Genomic DNA, 20,004 nt, shown 5'->3' with positions numbered 1-20,004 from the left:
CTAGCCAGTTGTACTGGCTCATTCTACAAGCATTTCTGAGCACCTTCTTTGTTCTGGGCACTGTTCCAGGCACATGAGCTATATCAGTGGACAAAACCAACAAAAATATCTTGCCTCATTTCCACTATTTTCTACTGGTGGAAAATAGAAATAAACAATAAACATCATGCACAGATAGAAAGTTGGACAGTGAGGAATGCCTTAGAAAAATGTTAGTTCAGGATAAGGAGATAGAGAATGAGAGAGGAGACATTGCAATTTGAACTTGATTGGTCAGGGACTCAAACAAATATTTGGACACCAATGTCCATAACAACATTTTTCAAAATAGTCCAAAGTTAGAAGCAATCCAAATGTCCATAATGTGATGAATGGATAAACAAAATGTGTATACACACAGTGGAATATTATTCAATCATTATAAGAAATGAAGTGCTGACAAATGCTACAACATGAATGAAACTTGGAAACATTATGCTAAGTGAAATAAGCCAATCACAAAGGGCACTAATTGTGTGATTCCATATGTGGGAATTGTTCAGAATAGGCAGATACATAGAGACAGAAAGCAGATTAGTGGTTGCCAGGGGCTGGGAATAGGGAGGAAAAGGGTGTGACTGCTAATGGGTACAGGGTTATATTTGGGGATGATGAAAATGTTTTGGATCTAAGTAGAGGTAGTGGTTGTACCACACTGTGAATGTACTCAATGCCAGTGAACTGTGCACATTAAAATGGTTAATGTTGTATGAAATTCACCTCAATTTTTAAAAATCGGGAGAAAAAGAAAAGAAAATTGAGAAGTCAGGCTAAGTCTCTTTGCAAAGGTACAATCTAAGCACCGACTTGGGGGTGCTACTTAAACTGGGAGAAGTAGAAAGACACTGGAGGGTCCCCTTGAGCTGACCTAAGTTCCAATAGAATCTCTGAAGCAAGGTCAGGAATAGACTGAAGAAGGGTACAGGTAGAAATAGGGACAGCAAATTAGAAGCCATTGTTAAAGTCCAGGTGAGAGGCGATGCTGGCTCAGATGAGGGTGGTAGCTGCTAAAGTGGGAAGAAGTAGTTGCAGGTAGGATGTCATTTGAAGGTGAAACCCATAGGTGGTCCCAATGGATTGCAGCTCAGATATGTGGGCAAGAGAATCCATCAAACACGAGGAATCTTGATCTGAGCCAACACTCAGGATGGAGTTGCTGTCATTGAGATAAGAAGACAATGGAAGACTCTGGCTCTTCTTAGGGGTCGGGGAGGTAGGGCTGCAAGAGATTAGGAGCTCCATTCTGGAAATAAGAAGTCTTGGTTAGTTCTAGTGGCCATTGAATATATACCAGATTCTTCTGTTTTTTGGAGGGGAGAATTGCATGAGGCAGGAAGGAGTTTGGAAGGAAGGAATGGAGGCTTGAGCAGCCCTAGAGTTTGGAGTGTGGCAAAGAAAGGATCCCAGAGACAAGAGCTTTTTCCAAGGTGACACAGTTGATGGAGCTGGGTGAGCCCGGTGCACTCTCTGTACCCTCAGGCCAGGCCATCCAGTGCCATGCAGGGTCTCCATCCATGGCAGGCCCTACAGATATTTTCATCAAGAAACAAAACAAAACAAAACAAAAAAACAGAAGAAAAATGGCACTTAGGATGCTCTCTAAAGGAAATAAGGGAAAAATTCCACCTCTCTGTTTATTGTGAAAATTACTGAATGAAAGCCTGACTCACTGAAATTCATACAAGTTTAATGTGATGAAAATTTCCTGGCTTTTGACATGGGTTTACAGTAAGACCAGGCCATTCACAGCCAGCTCTGGAGTTTATTAAGATATTTATATCTTGCATTTAGCTGTGACATTGGCCAACTCCAAGTTAGGAAATATATGAGTGCCACATTTCTCATGCAAGCAGCTAGCTGTTTAGCTGTTATTCTTGAAATAGAAGTTTTGTGTTGTTTGCTTGTTTGTTTTAATGGTAATGTCAGAGAAGTAGATTATAAATAAGCACATGTAAGATTTCAACACTGTAACCCCAAATCAAGGAAAACTGGTTAAATTAGGTTGTATGATATTAGATGAATTTGAATGAAGGGTAGTTATGAGAAGTCTTAAAAACAAGGTGTTTGCCAAAGAAACCAGCAGATACTGGAAGAGTTCTGATTAACTTGGCAGAAGTTCATAGCTGATTAAAATTTCTTGCTTTATTTATATATTGGAAGCCATCGCCTTTTTGCAGTTTGTCTTAAGTTGCTATAAACTACTATATTCTATGGTGGATGTGTCAGAGTAGTTAGAAAAAAAAAGATTTAGTTCTTTTTAAAGAAGAAATTAGACTAGCTTATTATAGTAACCCAGTCCCAATTATAAAAAGAATAGCTTTACCATTAAAATTTCTCTTTTTTAGTTGACATTAATAAAAAAAAAAAACCTTGGTTTTGAGGTTCAACAAGTCTGGTTTCAAACCCAGCCACAACTGGGTGAGCTTGGTTTAAATTAGTTAAGCAGTCTTAGTCTTGGGTTTTTATTTTTATCTGTAAAATTTGAGTGATGTTGATAAGTACCACACAGTATTATACTTTGAGCAAAAGGACTTAGTTGTTGAATGAATGACTTCATTTAAATGCTTCTGAAAAATTTCATGATTATGATGTTAAAATTTTGACTTAAACTTTTTTAAGACTAAGAAACCAATGCACATGTAGCCTAGTTTAAGGAATAAATGTCCAAACTTTTTGTTTGTTTGTTTGTTTTTAACACAGGGTCTCTCTCGGTTGCCCAGGCTAGCATGCAGTGACATCATCATAGCTCACTGCAAGCTCAAATTCCTGGGCTCAAGTGACCCTCCTGCCTCAGCCTCCCAAGTGGCTGGGACTGCAGGCACATACCACCACAACCAGCTAATTTTTTTTTTTTTTTTTAAGAATAGAAAGAAGAGGATGAACTTTATTCTGCAGGGCCAGACTCACCAAAGTGATAATGTTGTTATAACAGCACATTGGGATTCTCAGTAATTTTTCCTTTTAATGGATTCCTATCTCCATTCCCAGCTAATTTTTAATTTTTTTTTTTATGGAGATGGGGTCTCACTGTATTGCCCAGGCTGGTCTCAAACTCTTGGCCTTAAGTGATCCTCCTACCTCTGCCTCCCAGAATGCTGGGATTATAGATGTGAGCTACTGTGCCAGCCATCCCAAACTTCATAAATGTTTTAAAAAAGATCTTTTAGGTTACAAAATATAAAACAATTCCAAGTTTGTATTATTTCATTGAACAAACCCTTATCTGGTGCGTAGCAAACCCCAGGCAGCACTCCAAACTTGCTGGCTCCTAACTCTGAGGTCTCAAGCCCAAACTCATAACATTATCTTGATAAGAACTTCCAAAGTAGATCAAGTGTAACAATGAGCAGACCTCATTCCTCGAATTTATACCAGCATCTCATGGTCAATCACCCCGGTGGTCAACCCAGCCACTGTGGGGAGCACAGATGCTAGAATAAACTGGCTCAAAAAAAAAAAAATGTATACAGAACTCCCCTTTCTTAACCTTCCACAAGTGGCAGCAGTATGATTCATTGGTTAGTCCAGTCTTCATAGCCAGCCTGCTTGGGTTCCAATTCTGGCTCCAGCTCTTCGTGTTAGGTGACTTGTGCAAATTGCTTAACCTCTCTGTGCCTCAGTGTCCTTGTCTATAAAATGGAAATAATAATAGTAGTGCCCATCTCAGTGGGTGATTGTGAGAATGAAGGAATTAATACACATAAGTCATTTAGAACTGCATCTGGCATACAGGAAGTTCTAGGGAAAGGTTAGCCTTTATTATATTAGTGTACTGGTCTGGAGTTAGGCCCTGAACCTTTCTGAGACGTGATGACTTTGAAAAATAAGTTGAGTTTAGGCATAATAAGATCATAACAACTGTGCATAGATGAAATCAAATTTTGCTATTAATATTTGTTTTACTTGGAACCCAAGAGTTGAGGGTTATGGTTTTCTTTGTCCTTACCCTTGAGGTAAACTTCTAAGTCACAGCCTCCCTCTATTTCCCTGAACTCATGAGAAAAATTTTCTTTTCTTTTTTTTTTCATTTGAGGGCCCTACTGGGTCTTGAGTCTGCAGAGCTGGAACCTATTTGGGAATGAGACTGAGTCACATTAGGACTACAGACTTGCATTTCCAAGCACTTTCTTTGCTTTTGAAACTCTCCACCAAAATGCTGCCAAAACTAACTAGTGTCTGTCAAATGGAGTGTCAAGGAACAGCTGGAAGGGCAGCCTCAAGGTCCCCCCCAGATGTCAAGATCATTTGGAACTAAAAGTATAGTGATACCAGGGATGTAAATAGCGCACATTATTCATCATTCAGGTTGGGAAACTGATGCTAAAACAGGGGGAAATGATTTGATTACTTCTTCTGAAAGGATTATTCAATGTTTTTCGTAGGTCTAAATATTTATTTACCAATGCCAAGAATTCGTAGTACATGACACATCAGCATTTTTTGGACAAGACATAGATTTGGCTAAACATAAAATTTCAGGGTGGTGGAGTGGCAAATTACAGGATGTCTCTGAGTGGCTTCCCTTTAAAATAAAAGAGAGAATGCGTCCTTGTGAGTAGTCGACAGGAAGTGACCTACAGGGCTGGACACTTTTCTTAGCTCCATCGTTCTCTTTGGGTAAGCATCAATTACTTATGTAAAGTTTGGAATAAGAAAAGTATCTGCAATTCATGTTTAGAGGAAATGTACTTTCTTGAAATATATTAAGAATTACTGTGTTTCTTCTTATGCTTGTAAATTTCTATATTGGTTCCATCCCTCCCCTGATTTTTTAAGATAAGAATTAATATAGTAAATGGTTCTTTTGCTGCAAGAAAAAAGAAAAATATTTAGTTATTACAGACCTCAACTATTCTTGCAAAACCTTTGGTGATTCTTAGGGACATACTGAGGCAGAGACACATTTTTGAGGGTTTGGAGTAGAGTTTAGGACAATTACCTGGCTAATGCTTTAGTTCTCACTTTCCTTTACTTCTTAGTTGCTTTGTGATGACTATTTGCAAGTGCATCTGTTTGTGAATTAGGTATGTGAGCACACTGCCACCAGCCTGTATGGCTTTATAGAATATTGTATTTTCTAGAAACTACTGAATTTTGTGGTTTTATTTTTTTTTTCAAAAATAAAACCTCATTTTCTTTCTTCTTAATTTAGCTTCTTTCAGGAAATGCTGAGGAAACTGGTAAAATATAACTGTGAAATAGCTTGATCACGGTGAGGGTTATATGACCCAAAGATTCAGTAGGAATAAATACCATGTTGCATGTCTGAAACCTGCTGTTATACATATTTGTACTTAATAAACACATGTTGATGGATTAATTATCCTGGGTGGTGTTGAGCAGGTAAAAATCGTGGATGATCAATATTTTATTTCTGTTTTTGTAGGATTTATTTCTCCATAGAGACATTGACTACTCCTCCCAACTGTGAATCTTAAGGAGCTCCATCAATCGCCTGGTGGCAACCTTCAGCATCACGTGTTACTGATTCATCCGGCGTAACCTCAGCAATCAGTTACCAACATTTGGCTTTTGATTGATAAACAGAGAATGGGGCTTTGGAGCTTGGTATTTCTAACAGTTCTCATACATTTCACAGCAGCTAAGTATAGTAAGTATTGCTTTTCACCTAAAATGTAAATGTTTTAAAATTAAGTAATTCTAAGAATATTTTCCTTGTTTTCAATGGCTTGCTTCCAGTTGTTCCAGTTGAACTGTAAACTAGGAATTCATTATGCTCTCTGTAATCATTCTTCCATCAATAATCAGAAGAAATTATTCATAGCAAATATATCATAATTTTAGTTTTACACATTCAAATACGTCAGAATTTAACATGGTGCCTGTACACAGGAGGTTGTTGTAGGCATTTGTTGACTGACACATAATTTGTTTCGCTAGACATGGCTGCTTTACCATGGGAACACTGAGGGGGATGTAGCTCCAAATTAATTCATTAATTTGTGATACCCAGCAGAACGTTTCATAAAATATCTTAATTGTTTACTTATTCTTTCCAAAAGTATCATCATATATTAATATGACCCATTTCTAGAAGGAAATACTAAGAACATGGGAATTACAGTCTTTTCATATGGTCATTTCAAGATCTTATTTATACTTTTTATTTGCAGGTCAACTATCCTGGGGCCTGGAAAATGAGGCTTTAATTGTGAGATGTCCTAAAAAAGAAGCATCTCGTTACCCTGTGGATTGGTATTACTCAAAAACAAACAAAAGTATTTCCACCCAGGAAAGAAATCGTGTGTTTTCCTCAGGCAAGCATCTTAAGTTTCTGCCAGCCAAAGTGGACGATTCTGGCATTTATACTTGCATCGTCAGAAGGTATTGTCCAGAAAGCCACACAATCTTTGAGCCTGTTCCCACTTTCATGGCAGATAGTCTGAGCTGCCATTCCTTTCCTAGTCCTTTCAGGAACAGTTGAATTTATAAAGTCATCTTAAGAAAAGAGTACTTCCAGGAATACATTCCCGTTGGGGTTTAGATGATTATGAGCTAACTATGTGGATTTGCAATTACAGGAATTAATTTGTAGCCCAATTAGAGAAAGACCTAGCTTTCCTAGTGACCAATTGCTCACTTTTGGCTGGAATTAAGAACAAACCAGTACAAAACCCAGTAACCTGGATGTTTGGCATCATGGAAGCCTCTGGTGGGTGAAAAAGGGCAGTTGCTAGTGCCTTAAAACTTAATTAAGCTACAGAGGGTTACATGAGATTGTATGCCTACAAATCACTTACTCTGTATGTAAATTGCAAATGTTTTGATTTTGTACTCATATTTGGCACAAAATATCAAGATGAATTCCATCAAAAAGCAGGATGTGTTAATTAAGTACCTGGATTCTGAGGCTAGACAAGTGTCAGTTTCAAATTCATGCTTTGCCACTAGTTAGCTGTGCGATGCTGGCAAATCCTTCTCCACCTCTGTTTCCTTATCTGTAAAATACATATGCTATAGTAATGTAATTCACCTCAAAGTAGTATTGTGGCCAGGCATGGTGGCTCATGCCTGTAGTCCCAACTACTCGGGAGGCTGAGGCAGGAGGATCACTTGAGACCAGGAGTTTGGGGCTGCAATGAGCTATGATCATACCATTGCATTCCAGCCTAGGCAACAAAGTGAGACCCTACTTAAAAAAAAAAAAATTGTGAGAATAAAATGAGGTAATGTATGAAAAGTGCTCAACATCATGACTGGTGCATAGTAAACTCTCATTAAATACTAATTACCTTTATTACACTGGAATCGTGGCATCACAGCAGATACAGTGATGTAATATATGAAGAAATGGTAAAGGAGTCATTCTTAGGACTACTGTAGCGGTATATTTTATCTCAAGGGTAACAAAAAGGAATTTGAAACTCTATGTTTTAATGATTATTTTTAAATAAAAAATAGCCACTATATATCAATTGTTTTAGGAAAAACAGCAATACTAAGTAAAGGCGAGAGTTGGATTAAGTTATTGTACAATGCTAAGTGACTCTTTGTCTGACTTATTTTAATAGTCCCACATTCAATAAGACTGGATACAGGAATGTTACCATATACAAAAAACAACCGAATTGCAACATTCCAGATTATCTGATGTATTCCACAATATCTGGATCGGAAAAAAATTCCAAAATACATTGTCCTACAGTTGACCTCTACAACTGGACTGCACCTCTTGAGTGGTTTAAGGTAAAAGGAAATGTGTGTTTTGGGAGCGGGGAGATAGATGAAAATTACACAATTAGAAGCAAGGGAAGAATTACTGAAAAGGGAATGGATTTTCTTATTTCAGAATTGTCAAGCTCTTCAAGGATCAAGGTACAAGGCACACAGGTCATTTTTGGTCATTGACAACGTAATGAGTGAGGATGCAGGTGATTACACGTGTAAATTTACACACAATGAAAATGGTATTAGTTACAGTGTGTCAGCAACCAGATCATTCACAGTTCAAGGTAAGCTACTGGCTGTAACAAAATAAAATATTTGAAAAAAAACCGAGGTGGGAAAAATTGGGCCCTTCTGGTTGAGTTTTGCCCTTCATACTCTTCCTGCTCCACCTTCCCTTGCATATTCTGTCCTTATAATGCAGAGATTTTCTGAATGCACTATTTATTGAGACATAAGAAATTTGAGGGGGAAATTACACCCCTAATCCAAAGCCACATCTATTCTTTCTTTTTTGATTTAATTTTCCAAAGACAAAGTGATTTGGATGCTAACATAATTTACTTTTTTTGAATGGCAATACAACTCTTTGGAGAGCAAGAACAACTTTCCTTTTCCCAATTTGGTCTCAGAGATTCTGTAAATAAAAGAAAAAAGAATTCAATCTTTAATATAATGCACTGGATTAGAAGTTTAACCAGAAACTTTACAATGAGGTACAATGGTGTACATAAATATTGCTGAGTGCTTTTCAATCCTGGTTTGCAACTCTTCCCACGTCATCAATGACCAAGTAGGTTGCTTCATTCTAAATTTTTTTTTCAAATTTATTTTAAATTTTATAAAGGCTTCTTTAGGGGAAAGGCTTTAAAATCATAGCTTATGAAATCTACAAAGAGTTGGGTTCTCCTTAGCACAGCTTGATCTATAGTGTATATATAAAATAGCAGCTTTACATATAGAAGTTCTTTTATGGCAAAGCAATATTGGAGAAAAATTTTTGTTTGGAGTTTTTCAATGCTTCCTTGCTGTGAAATAACCATCACCAGATCATATTCCTATTAGTGCCTCTCACTATTTAACATCAACCCCTGCAGTGGTCCTTAATCACTGTCCTGGGAGAAATGAGCCGTTAAGGGTAGAGGATTGCAGCAGTGCTCCAAAAGACACTCCCTTCTCTGATTCTGGGCTCAGTGGCCACAGGAATTAGAATTCCCTAAGAGAAAGGGGCGTCTTTCACTGAGGATGGGCCACAATGGTACAGAACTTTGAGAAGCACTGTGGACTCATGCATATATCATTTTCATGGGTCTTTTGAAATCTTCTTCCCTGTAGTTTTATACTTATTCTGTAGAATTGTAGATTTCTAATAGTTACTAGATCATGCAATTGATGTAATGGCTTGGACCAGCAATTGTTTTAGTGATATAGAAGAGAATAGAAAGTAGGTAGTAAGAAAATTTTACTTAAATCTTTTTTGTGTCATTTGTGTGTGTGTGTTTCCATGGGTTATTGTCAGAAGAATTGGAGCAGCATTGCTAAGAAATAGGATAGAATTATGAATATGCAAGCTTTATATTGATGGCCATCCAATGCTCTCCTAATATTTATATTCTTTTTTTTGTCTTTAAGATGAGCAAGGCTTTTCTTTGTTTCCAGAAATTATAGCTCCTCCACACAATGAAACAAAGGAAGTGGAAATCGGTAAGAAATCTTTAAGAATGGTATACATATTACGTGAAAAAAATCCTTCCTTTTGACCCCTGGTCTGAATTTCTTTAGCAGGGGTCAGGCAATTACCAGGAACCTTGAGGATCAAGTGAGGGGATACCTGTGGAAGCACCTGCCCAGGCACTAGCTAGTACTAGAAACCCTGGGCACAGTAACATACAACGTTTACATTTGTATTGCACTTGATAATTCATGACACTTTCATGTGTGCATCTCATTTTAGCCCCTCTTCTATCCAGGAGGTGGGATGGAGAGCTGGAGAGCTCTTTCTGGAGGATGGTAGCAGGGCTGGGTAAAACATATTTAACTCCAAAGATAGCTTACGAGAGATGAAGAGAATCGGTAGGAGGAGAAAGGTGTGGAAGAGAGCAGTCAAAATACCTCCAATTTTGAGTAAAGGGCAATCCTCCATTACAATGTGGGGTTAGTGACACTTGAGTCGTTCCCAGAGTGAGTTTCCCCTGTGGGTGAGAGGTGGTGGGAGCTGAGCGTCAAACCAAACTGAGTGAAATGAAGATAGAGGGAGAGAGGAAGAGGCCAAGGGAGGGCACAGAAAGATGAAGGTGCCAGAAATGAGGGAGGGAAATCATTGCAGGGCACATACTAAGTGTTCGATGAACTTTTTTTGCACATTAAATGAAATTAAATACTACTTGCAGAATTTAATTTTATTGGTGAATTTACTTCCCATCTAGGAAAAACAGTGAACATAACTTGCTCTGCTTGCTTCGGGAGAGGTGCTCAGTTCTTGGCTCTTGTCCTTTGGGATCTTAATGGAAGCAAAGTTAAGGACTTTGGTGAAGCAAGAATTGAAGAGGAGGAAGGGCAAAACCAAAGGTATTTGTGTATTGAAATTAAAACATCCCCCTCCCACACAATTTGTACTTGCAAAGTAAGCATTAAAAATAACAAGTTTCTCTCTTAGTTCCAGCAGTGAGATGACTTGTCTGACCAAGGTTTTAAGGATAGCTGATGTGAAGGAAGAGGACTTGTCACTGAAATATAACTGTCTGGCCCTGAATTTGCATGGCGTAAGAAGGCACACCATAACACTAAGTCGGAAAAATCCAAGTAAGGAGTGTTCCTGATGCTTTGTCACCTGAGTTTGCTGTGTCAACTCTAAGCCGAAATCACTTTCTTAGAGAACAATGTGTTGGAGTTTGGTTCTAGGGGATCCGTGAAGACAATGGGAATGGCCTATCTCATGAGATGAGCATCCCCTCTTCAGGACACTGACTACCTGCAATCTGGTCTTCTCAAAATGTTTCTGTATGTGGGAAGCTTCTCCACTGCTTCACTTCCTCCTCTTCCTCTCCCTCCTCATGCTCATCAGGTCCTCTTGCAAACTCAACTGCTTCTTTGGTCATCTTTCTCTTTTCTAACTTCTTGAGCTCCATCTTTCTCACTGTATTTGAAAGAAAACACACCAACAGTAAACTATGAACATGTCCTTTAATGCTCTTTTTATATCTTTTATAACCTGTTATAAATATGTTCCCTTTTATACTTTTTTTTTGGTCATAATGAACACACATTTGGATGGCAAAATGAACAAAAAGGGGAATATTCAACTACTGACATTTCAGTAAGAAAATCTTAGATACCACTTTATGAGACATGCATTATCATGGTTAAAGTTTATGAAGTATTAAATTTTGGTCGAACTCATGGAAAAATCTGCTAGCACAGCCCATTTCTTTATTGCTTCTGTTTTTTAACATGCAATTCAGGTACCACCTTTTCAGGGGAGCTTTCCTTGACTACTAGTTTGGGGTATACACATCTTCCATGTACTCCTCTAGCATCCTGTCTCTATTGTTGCACTGGTCATTGTCTTACTGAAATCTGTTCGATGGTCCGCTTAACACAATCGTAAGCTCTGTGAGGGCAGGGGTGGCATCTTGCCCACCTTTGTATCCTCAGTCTGTAGTGCAGTGCCTAACACCTAGCAAGTGCTCAATAAATATTCGTTGAGTGAATAAATGAACGCACAACAAAGTTATTAATAAAAAACATTGTTTGTACATTTCTACTTTTCTAGCCATAAAGGCTTAATTATGCAACAAAACACTATTTTGTATTTATGTTTGGTAAACTGAATAACTTTCCCCATAAATTGGAAAGCCAAATTATTTATAGCTTCCCTGTAGTTTTATCTGAATCTAGCATGCTTTTGGTGACATCATTATAATTTGATGGAATAAAATTTGACACTATGAAATTGACTAATCTTTAATGGATTAACTTTAGATACTATATATAATCTTTTAAAATGCAACATTCTCTTTTATGGAAAATGGGTGGCATCACAAACAACCAAAGCAGGGTGAAGAGAGTGATCCCTCCCAGGTGCAGGCAACAAGGGAGTATGCTGTCTACAGAGGTTTCAAAACAGTAATAGAGCTATCCACAAGTCATTGTGCTTTTTATTGTCACAATACCCAATGTTCAATAATGTCAGTGATGAACTACTCCCACAGGGGCAGACCAATCCTTCTACCGACTCCCTTGGTATGTCTATGAATTCAAGGTTGTCTTGGAAAATAGCTTTACATGCATTTCATTCCTGAGAACCTATCAATTTTGTCACTTGTTCTTTGCATGTCCAGACAAAGACATCCTATTTGTTATAGGAAGTATTTGATGCTGTACAAAAGGAAGGAGAGAAAAATATATTTTTACACTCGTCACTCCTTAGTGGCTGTCCTTAGTGGCTGTATAACTACGTGGAAATTATTTGATGTGCTTATCAAATAGCCAAAGAGAGTGTTAAACTCTGAGTTCATCAGATACGGGGAGTATGACCCAGATTCACTTGAATAAACACACAGGACACAAAAAGATGAGAAAGGATTAGGGGTGCAGGAAAGCAGGTCACCAATATGACACGGCCATGGTAGGTCTCTGCCGGTGATGGTGCAAGGGATTTTTTTGGTTTTAATTTTGACTTGAACCTTCAATGTGTAAGTTTTTACAAAATAAATAGAATCATGACTCATGTAGATGATTTGAAGAGCTGTCATGTTCTGTAGGCCATCAGGATTCTGCCAGTGATAACTGTGGTCCCCCACCCTGGCTTGCACCCTGTCGAGGAGTTATGTGAGGGCCATGCTTGGGACAGTGGTGGGCACAGTAGACCCTGGAGCCATCTATCCGTTCTCCCCACCTATGCTACCTTTGCCTCCATCTCATGCTTTGCTTATGTTATTGCTAATGAATGTTCTCTGGTTATCTGTGTATTTGCATTCTTTTCAAGTTACAGGTATTTGGTGATTTTGTTCCTTTTAGTTTATTTGTACTTCACCTGTTTTTCTTCAGATCAACATAGTTGCACTCTGTTTTGACAACTGTATAAATTAAACGAAAATTGTTGCTACTGCTGTTGAATTGTCATGATAAACTCCTTCACTCCTGAAATTACAGCATTTCTGGATTTTGGAAAACGAGAACTTAAAAAGCTGATGTCTCCATATTATGAAATATTATTAAATAAATATTTGACGTTCATAATAATAGCACACATTTATTCATCGTTTCCTATGTACCAGACCCTGTCTAATTATTTTACATTTAAGTTTCTCATTTATTTTCTGAATACTCCATGAGGAAGATATTGCTATTATCATTTAATTTTATAGACATGAAAACAAAGGCAAAATAAGTTGAGCAACTTGCCAAATACTACAGTTATAGAGCCAAGATTCAAATGCAGGCAGCATTTTCCTATTTATAAGCACCTATAGGAAGTATTTAGTGTTTTCTCATCACACTCAAGAATTATCTACACATTTATAAAATCATTCACACTTAGGAAAATACTGAACTTCAGCTTCCCTTAAGGTCTCAGATCAAGTTCTTTCCTCAAGTTGAAAGCGGCCAGCCACTGGCACAGTTACTTCACAATAATCCCCGCAAAAAGTATGTGTTCCTAGCATGCATCCAGACAGGAGTTTTAGAGAGGGTGAACTGGAAAGGAATCCAGTTGAAATGATTTACTTATAGTTTTCATCATTTAACCTGATGATAGTGTAGACTGTAAGATTTGTGACAATTTTCAGTTTTTTACCCCCAGCTTCCCCAGATCACCTGGGTCATCCTTGATCTCATAGTGCTGGATACCCAGAGAGCTGATAAACTGTTAGAGGTAATGGAGGAACTTACAAATATGAGCCATTTTCTGAGTCAAAACTGGGGGAGTCCATGCATGGCGACTTAGGATGAAAATGAAAAAGAGCCATATAACCAAATCTCAATTGGGATTCTTTTCACATTCATCTTTAAATAGGACTATTTCTAAGATAAAATAGCTAACAATCCTAAAGAGGGAAGTAAACTTAAAATAGACAAAAATACCATGAATGATCATAGTTCTTAAGTCCAATTTCTACATAATCTGTTACAATCCTTGAAGATGGAAGCCGTGTTGCATACGCATTTTGTGAAGCAAGGAATGCCTGGATAAAGTTCAGTGATGGCTAAGTAGTGTCTGCCATAAGACAAATACAGAGCATGTGTAGGACCTAAAACTTAGTAACTGGACTTCTTTTTCAAATACGCTTTAGGAACTTACATGGTTCTTGTTTCTCCCTTCCTTTCCTACACCACCAAGCCTCAGATGCAACAAGTCTCTCAGACTTTCTCTTTAATGTTCCAACACCAGGCTCGCCCATTCATTTCTCACTGCAGGAGTTCAAACCCTCCTCATCTCCCATGCCAAGTACCACGCCCCATTCTACTCTGAGTACCTGCAGTCTCTTCCCACAGAAACAAACCTTCCACCTACCATCAGATTAGTCTTGTGTGAGAACCACCTTCACTATTAACAGCCCACTCATCACTCCTCTTGTGACCCTCACAATAAGGCAGAATGCCTTAGCTGGGGTTTCAAGTCTGGTCTGAACCTAACCCTGACCCACCTTTCTAATCATATCTTCCACTAATTCCCCAAGCTGAGTTACTCCAGCTCCTCAGAAAACACACACTCTCTCTGTACTTTGGCTCACAGCATCTCTCTGGCCAGAAGGGCACTTCCTTTTTTGCATCTCTCTGAATCCTACCCTTCTTCAAAGAACTTCTCCTGCAGGAAGGCCCGCTTGTTCAGTCTCGCCTGGAGCGAGCTCTCTTTCTGTAAGCCTTTGGTAGCAAAAATCACACTTGTACCTCCCATCTTAGCTAAGTCTACACGTGTCTCTATGTCTCTTTGCCCTTAGACTCCTGTATGGTGTGTAGCCCGATGTCTTGTACAGAACAAGGGCTCAACAAATGTTAATTTACTGATTCTTAAAGCAACCATGAAAATTCCAAGTGGATGTCTTTTGGGGGAATCTCTTGTCCTCCCAATGGAGGACAGCCCCCATGTATTTGTTTATTTTATCTTGTTTTAGTAATAATAATGACCATTTTTCTCCTCTCCCTATCTTTTGAACAGTTGATCATCAAAGCACCTACCACATAGTTGCAGGATGTAGTATCTTGTTAATACTAATTAGTACCTTGGTGATCATCCTAAAAGTGTTCTGGATTGAGGTTATTCTGCTCTGGAGAGACATAGCTAGACCTTATAAAACTAGGAATGGTAAGTGGCAAATTTCAAGTTTTTCTTCCAAAGAAAAAGTCCCATAATGACCATTGGTTACTTGTCTATTAATCTCTTAATAGCTATTAACACTAAACCCAGATTCCATTTTGCTTGCCAACATATTATCAGTGACTTTTCCTTTGAGTTTTCCCAGAGGCTATTCTCCAGTCTGTGCTGTATCTCCTCGTGGTCTATAGCTTCATCTGAACAGCTCAAAGTTGTCCCTAGTAGGACTGCTGCTCCTACCGAATCCCCAGTAACAGAATCTGCCCCAAGCCCAGAAAGGTTGAAATATTTTGGGACATGTGTGTTGGTAAAACTTTATGAAATTAAAGACAGTAACAAAATTGTTCCTGTTTTCCAGGTATAAGCAGGTTAGAGAGGTCCATCAGGATGCAGGCGTATTTTACCTGAAACTCTATTCCTTAAAAGTCTTACCTATGCACATAAGTATGCACATGAAAGAAGACAGTTCTGCCTGCTAAATATGAACACCATTCCTTCATTTGGAGGCAGACAAACGTTAGATTTTTCATGCAGTTGACTCAACTAGGAGCTAATTGTTTGGCTTGTAGAATTCAGACCCCTTAAAAACATTCTATTCCCTGGGCACTATTAGCCTTTAATATTTTCACCTCCCCAGGGGAAGTATGAGGAAAACAAAAGATGAAACTGAGGTCAATCCAGCACAGAAGCAAGCCCCTATCCATGACCATAAACACTGCCTGATAGATTATTAATCAAGCTGGATGCAATGGTTTTAACTACACTAGACAGGCTCTTGTCCATTTTCTGTCATTCAGTCTGAGACAATAAAAAGGAGGAAGACTCTGGGATGAAGACTACTATTTCCTGATTATATGTTGTGGCAGTGGATTACCATCATCTTTTGATTCTAGAATATTTTGGAGAATGAGATACATTCACCAATAATCATAAAACTTGGTGAGGAACGTCTACTAAAAGTCCAATGAGAATTTTAGAACCAAGTAATGAAGTTGTACTTCTTGCTTTCATTTTCAGATGGAAAGATCTATGATGCTTACGTTATCTATCCTCGGAACTACAAACCTAGTCCAGAGGGAACCAGTCCTGTGGAGTACTTTGCTCACCAGATTCTGCCTGATGTTCTTGAAAATAAATGTGGATATAACCTCTGCATTTATGGGAGAGATGTGCTACCTGGAGAAGGTAAAGCTATCAGAATACATCAGGGATAGAAATTCACCCTTATCAGAAGGCGAAGAGCTAGGTTGCCTTATTCCTGCACTGGGTAAGGAATTGCCTTTACTACTCCAGGCCTTAAGAACAAAAGTTTTTAAATATTTCTCCAGAATGAGGAGACACTTATCCTTCACTCTCCCCACCCCCATCATTGCTCTAGTGATGAGATTTTCACAGTAATGTTGGTGATGTGAAGACAGAGTTAGGGGTCCTTTGCTTTGTGGATTTAGCAGGGCATTGCCCCCATTTTGCTCAATCCCCTACTGGGATAACTCTTGACATATCTTATTATAATTCTCTCCATAAGATTTGTAAAGAGGACTTAAAAACTGAAGAATTTTATTCTGATATCCATAAGCATTAGCTAAAATATTTTAAATGACTCAGAGAGTCTTTATGATTTTCCTCATATTTGTGAAACATTTGAAAATTTCTAGTCTCACCAGAACAAGTAGAACTTTGGCTTCTGGTTCTTAATATTTTTGGCCAATTTTATGTACTTCTGACAGTTTTATCACAATTCCAAAGATTTCAGTGGTTATTTTTCTTTTCCCTCCATATACTTATGTACAATACCTAATGAACCCTCCTTGTAAACTCTTCTCTAATTAGTCAGAGATCAGGAAGGGTTTGAAATGTGAATTGGGCCAGGATAACATGGGCATAAGCCTAATAAAATAAATGTTCATTTTAACATTTTAAATTGACATTCTTACTGAGAAGGATTCAAATGCCTATAGATTTAAATGTACTCACAACAGTTGAATTTGATCTATCCTGGAATGATCCAGTAATGGCTCAAGAGACTTGTAAGATGTACAGTTTAGGAGAATGCCATCCATTCTTCTCTCGAAGCTCTCTCCTTCCCCACTTCTCCCACTGGCCACCTCTGCAGGTAGAAATAATGAGTAATGCTCTCAAATGCTCTTTTCATGTCCAAGTGTGCCCAAGGACCTGCAGGGACTCCAGTTGTTTGTGAGGTCACACTCTGTGCCACATCTGGCCTCAAGCTTCTCATATTTTCTTTCTCAGTCCATCAACCTCATTTTTGGTCACTCCTCTCCCTGGCCAACCTTGGATGCTAGCTCTCTGATGTTCAAGCTTGTGCTGCTAGCATACTCATTTGGAATGGTTTCCCACTTCCCTCCTTCAGTGTATGTCTTCTGACTTTTCCTCAACTGAAATAAAATAAAACCCAACAAAACAACACCAAACTTCACTCTTCCCTTAGAAAAGTTCATGATTGATTAATGTAGTGTGTTTATTCTCATGCTAGTCACCTTCCATTTGCCCATCAAATATACTCTGCAGCCACCCCCTGTCAAATCTGGGAGGCCTGAGTAGGTGATCATTATGGAACCTGTCACTTCCTTGCCCTCTACCATAGGCTGGGTCTGGCCAGTGGGAGGCACAGGCAGGAGGTCAGAAGGTGAGTGCATTCCTGCCTCTCCAGGTAGGGTTCCCAGGGCAGTGGTGCTCCTCCTTCTTGGAGCACCCCTGTCAGTTGGACTGCCTCCAGCATCTGCACTATATCAGCCACCATTGATAAAATATCAGTAAGAATATCTTGAGTTGCTTTATTCTTGTGTTTACTGAATATGCTTTTACTGCCTGCAGTGAGAATTACATGTGTCATGTGTTCTTTCTAAGTCCACCCAGAGCTATTAATAAATGGAATCACCATGGAGTTGAAATTCCATAAATTCTGACTTGGAAAAGGCATCCCATCTTCCTTAAGATTTTTCTAGTCTGGCTCAAATCAGCTCCTACAGCAGAGATTATTGCAGGATGAAGTGAATCCAGGACTTCCCTAGAGACTTTGGTCAGTTCAAAGGGGCAATATCACAGAGGGAAGGACCTGAAGAAGAAAAAAAAAAAGATTTTCTGTTTCTTTAAAACTTCCCTGACTCTTTTTGGGAACTGCAGCCTGGCCTTCATCCCTGAGGCAGGTTAAGTATGTATTTGTTAAAAGAAATAACTTCCAGGTGATGCCACCCCCCCAGGTGGACGGATGGGGAGTTCACAGGCTTTGTCTTTGGCAGAGTTGGCAGAGATGGGATGATTAGAGTAATTAACCACAATAGCCTAGAACTGAGGGGCCCTCTCTTTAAAAGCTCTGTATTTCTGCCTGTGTTCAGGAAATTTGGATTTTGAGATGAGAAGGTCTACCATTTTTCTTTACTGGCAAAGTAAAATCTCTTTCTTCATCCCCCAAACACTCATCCTTGTCCTTCTAATTTGGTCTCCTGGACAAGTGCCAAGTTTTCAGTAAAAGCAAGGCTTCTTGAGCTTGTGTCTTTCATATGTGAATTACAACATTAAGTCCTTTGAAACATGTAAGCAAACAGTCTATTAATAAAAAGATAATATGTAGCTAATGAATCTGAATTTTAAGTCTCCCACGAAATGATAGGCTAAATGTCTCATTCCCATTGAGCTGGGAGGACTTTGTTTTAGTTAGAACCGATCAATTTGGGAAAAATGAGGGCATTGGGGCTGATATTCTCATGGAGAAAGGAATAAGAAGAACAAAACAGGTTCTCTGGCCCACTACATTTCCACTTTTCTGAAAAAGTGTCAGAATCTCACACCAGATTACAACAATAAGAAGTTTTTAAATGCTTGGAACATCTATGATCAAAGCACTAGATTGAAAAAAGACAATGATAGGACATCTTAATCCATTCCTTGTGTGACTAGATGCAGCCACTGCAGTGGAAACCAACATACGAAAGAGCAGGAGGCACATCTTCATCCTGACTCCTCAGAGCACACACAGCAAGGAGTTTGCCTACGAGCAGGAGATTGCCCTGCACAGCACCCTCATCCAGAACGACTCTAAGGCGATTCTTATTGAAATGGAGGCTCTGAGCGATCCAGGTGGCCTGCAGGTTGGGGAGCTTCAGGATTCCCTCAGGCATCTCATGAAAGTTCAGGGCACCATCAAATGGAGGGAAGACCACGTTGCTGACAAGCGGTCCCTGAATTCCAAATTCTGGAAGCATGTGAGGTACCAAATGCCCATACCAAGCAAACTTCCAAGAAGGACTTCTAGTTTGACTTCCCAGGGGCAACAGTGCTTGCTTGGAGGTGCTAACGCATCTGCATTTACAGATTGCCTAATTCCTCCCAGCTGGGGTGTGCCCCTGGACCAGACACTGGGAGCCACTGGCAGCTGAGGCATGAGGAGTAGGACTGCCAAAGGTGCTCAGGCCTAGGTTTGATATAGTAACTTTACTTCCATTTCTCGGATTCTGGCGGGATGCAAAATGCCCACAAATTTTTCTCAATCCTCCCCCTACTCAGCACCCCTACTTCCTTCCATTTCCACCCCTCCGTCATGGAGGAGGATATCTTCACTGTGCTCTTTTTCTCTCTTCATTTTTCTTGTTCTCTTTCTCCTCATTCCTTGTCCATAATTTCCATTCTGAACATCAAACTAATTGTAGAATCAGTTTTCATGTTATCTTGAAGAACATTCTGATCCCCTCAGGTAGAACGTTGGTAGTAACACTTGTTCCCAACGTGCCAGAATTTCCTTATTTATTTCCTTGGAGCAGATGCTCAGTCTTATCTTCTCAATATTGACCGTTTTGTTGGAATACCTCATCCCTTTGCCATTAGGATAAACTTTTTTTTTCAGTTCTAAAGTTCCTTTTGTATATTTTTATTCTCTTTAGAAATATTATTTTCTCACTATAAAAGTGATAGCATATTATAGAAGAAGAGAAAGTAAAAGCAGAAAA

At 39.0% G+C, this 20,004-nt stretch overlaps 1 protein-coding gene across 1 annotated transcript; it reads left to right on the top strand.

Moving 5' to 3' along the window:
- Window positions 1-5,589: 5,589 nt before the first annotated feature.
- IL1RL1 (interleukin 1 receptor like 1) lies at window positions 5,590-19,437 on the top strand. The gene is made up of 10 exons (XM_069493854.1): window positions 5,590-5,650; window positions 6,174-6,384; window positions 7,572-7,746; window positions 7,850-8,012; window positions 9,358-9,429; window positions 10,152-10,293; window positions 10,382-10,527; window positions 14,885-15,031; window positions 16,058-16,225; window positions 18,959-19,437. The coding sequence occupies exons 1-10, from the start codon at window positions 5,590-5,592 to the stop codon at window positions 19,435-19,437; spliced, it is 1,764 nt and encodes a 587-aa protein (XP_069349955.1).
- The last annotated feature ends 567 nt before the right edge of the window (window positions 19,438-20,004 follow it).

This window comes from Eulemur rufifrons, chromosome 19 (assembly GCF_041146395.1).
Source record: "Eulemur rufifrons isolate Redbay chromosome 19, OSU_ERuf_1, whole genome shotgun sequence".
NCBI lineage: Eukaryota > Metazoa > Chordata > Mammalia > Primates > Lemuridae > Eulemur > Eulemur rufifrons.
The sequence above is the reverse complement of the archived record's forward strand: the minus strand, read 5'-3'. Positions and strand labels throughout refer to the sequence as shown.

Bases quoted from the DNA above. Each gene is read 5' to 3' on its own strand.
- IL1RL1 (XM_069493854.1), top strand. From the start codon at position 5,590: ATGGGGCTTTGGAGCTTGGTATTTCTAACAGTTCTCATACATTTCACA. The intron at 6,385-7,571 runs GTATTGTCCAGA...TTATTTTAATAG, and splicing joins TATACTTGCATCGTCAGAAG to TCCCACATTCAATAAGACTG. The intron at 7,747-7,849 runs GTAAAAGGAAAT...TTCTTATTTCAG, and splicing joins CACCTCTTGAGTGGTTTAAG to AATTGTCAAGCTCTTCAAGG.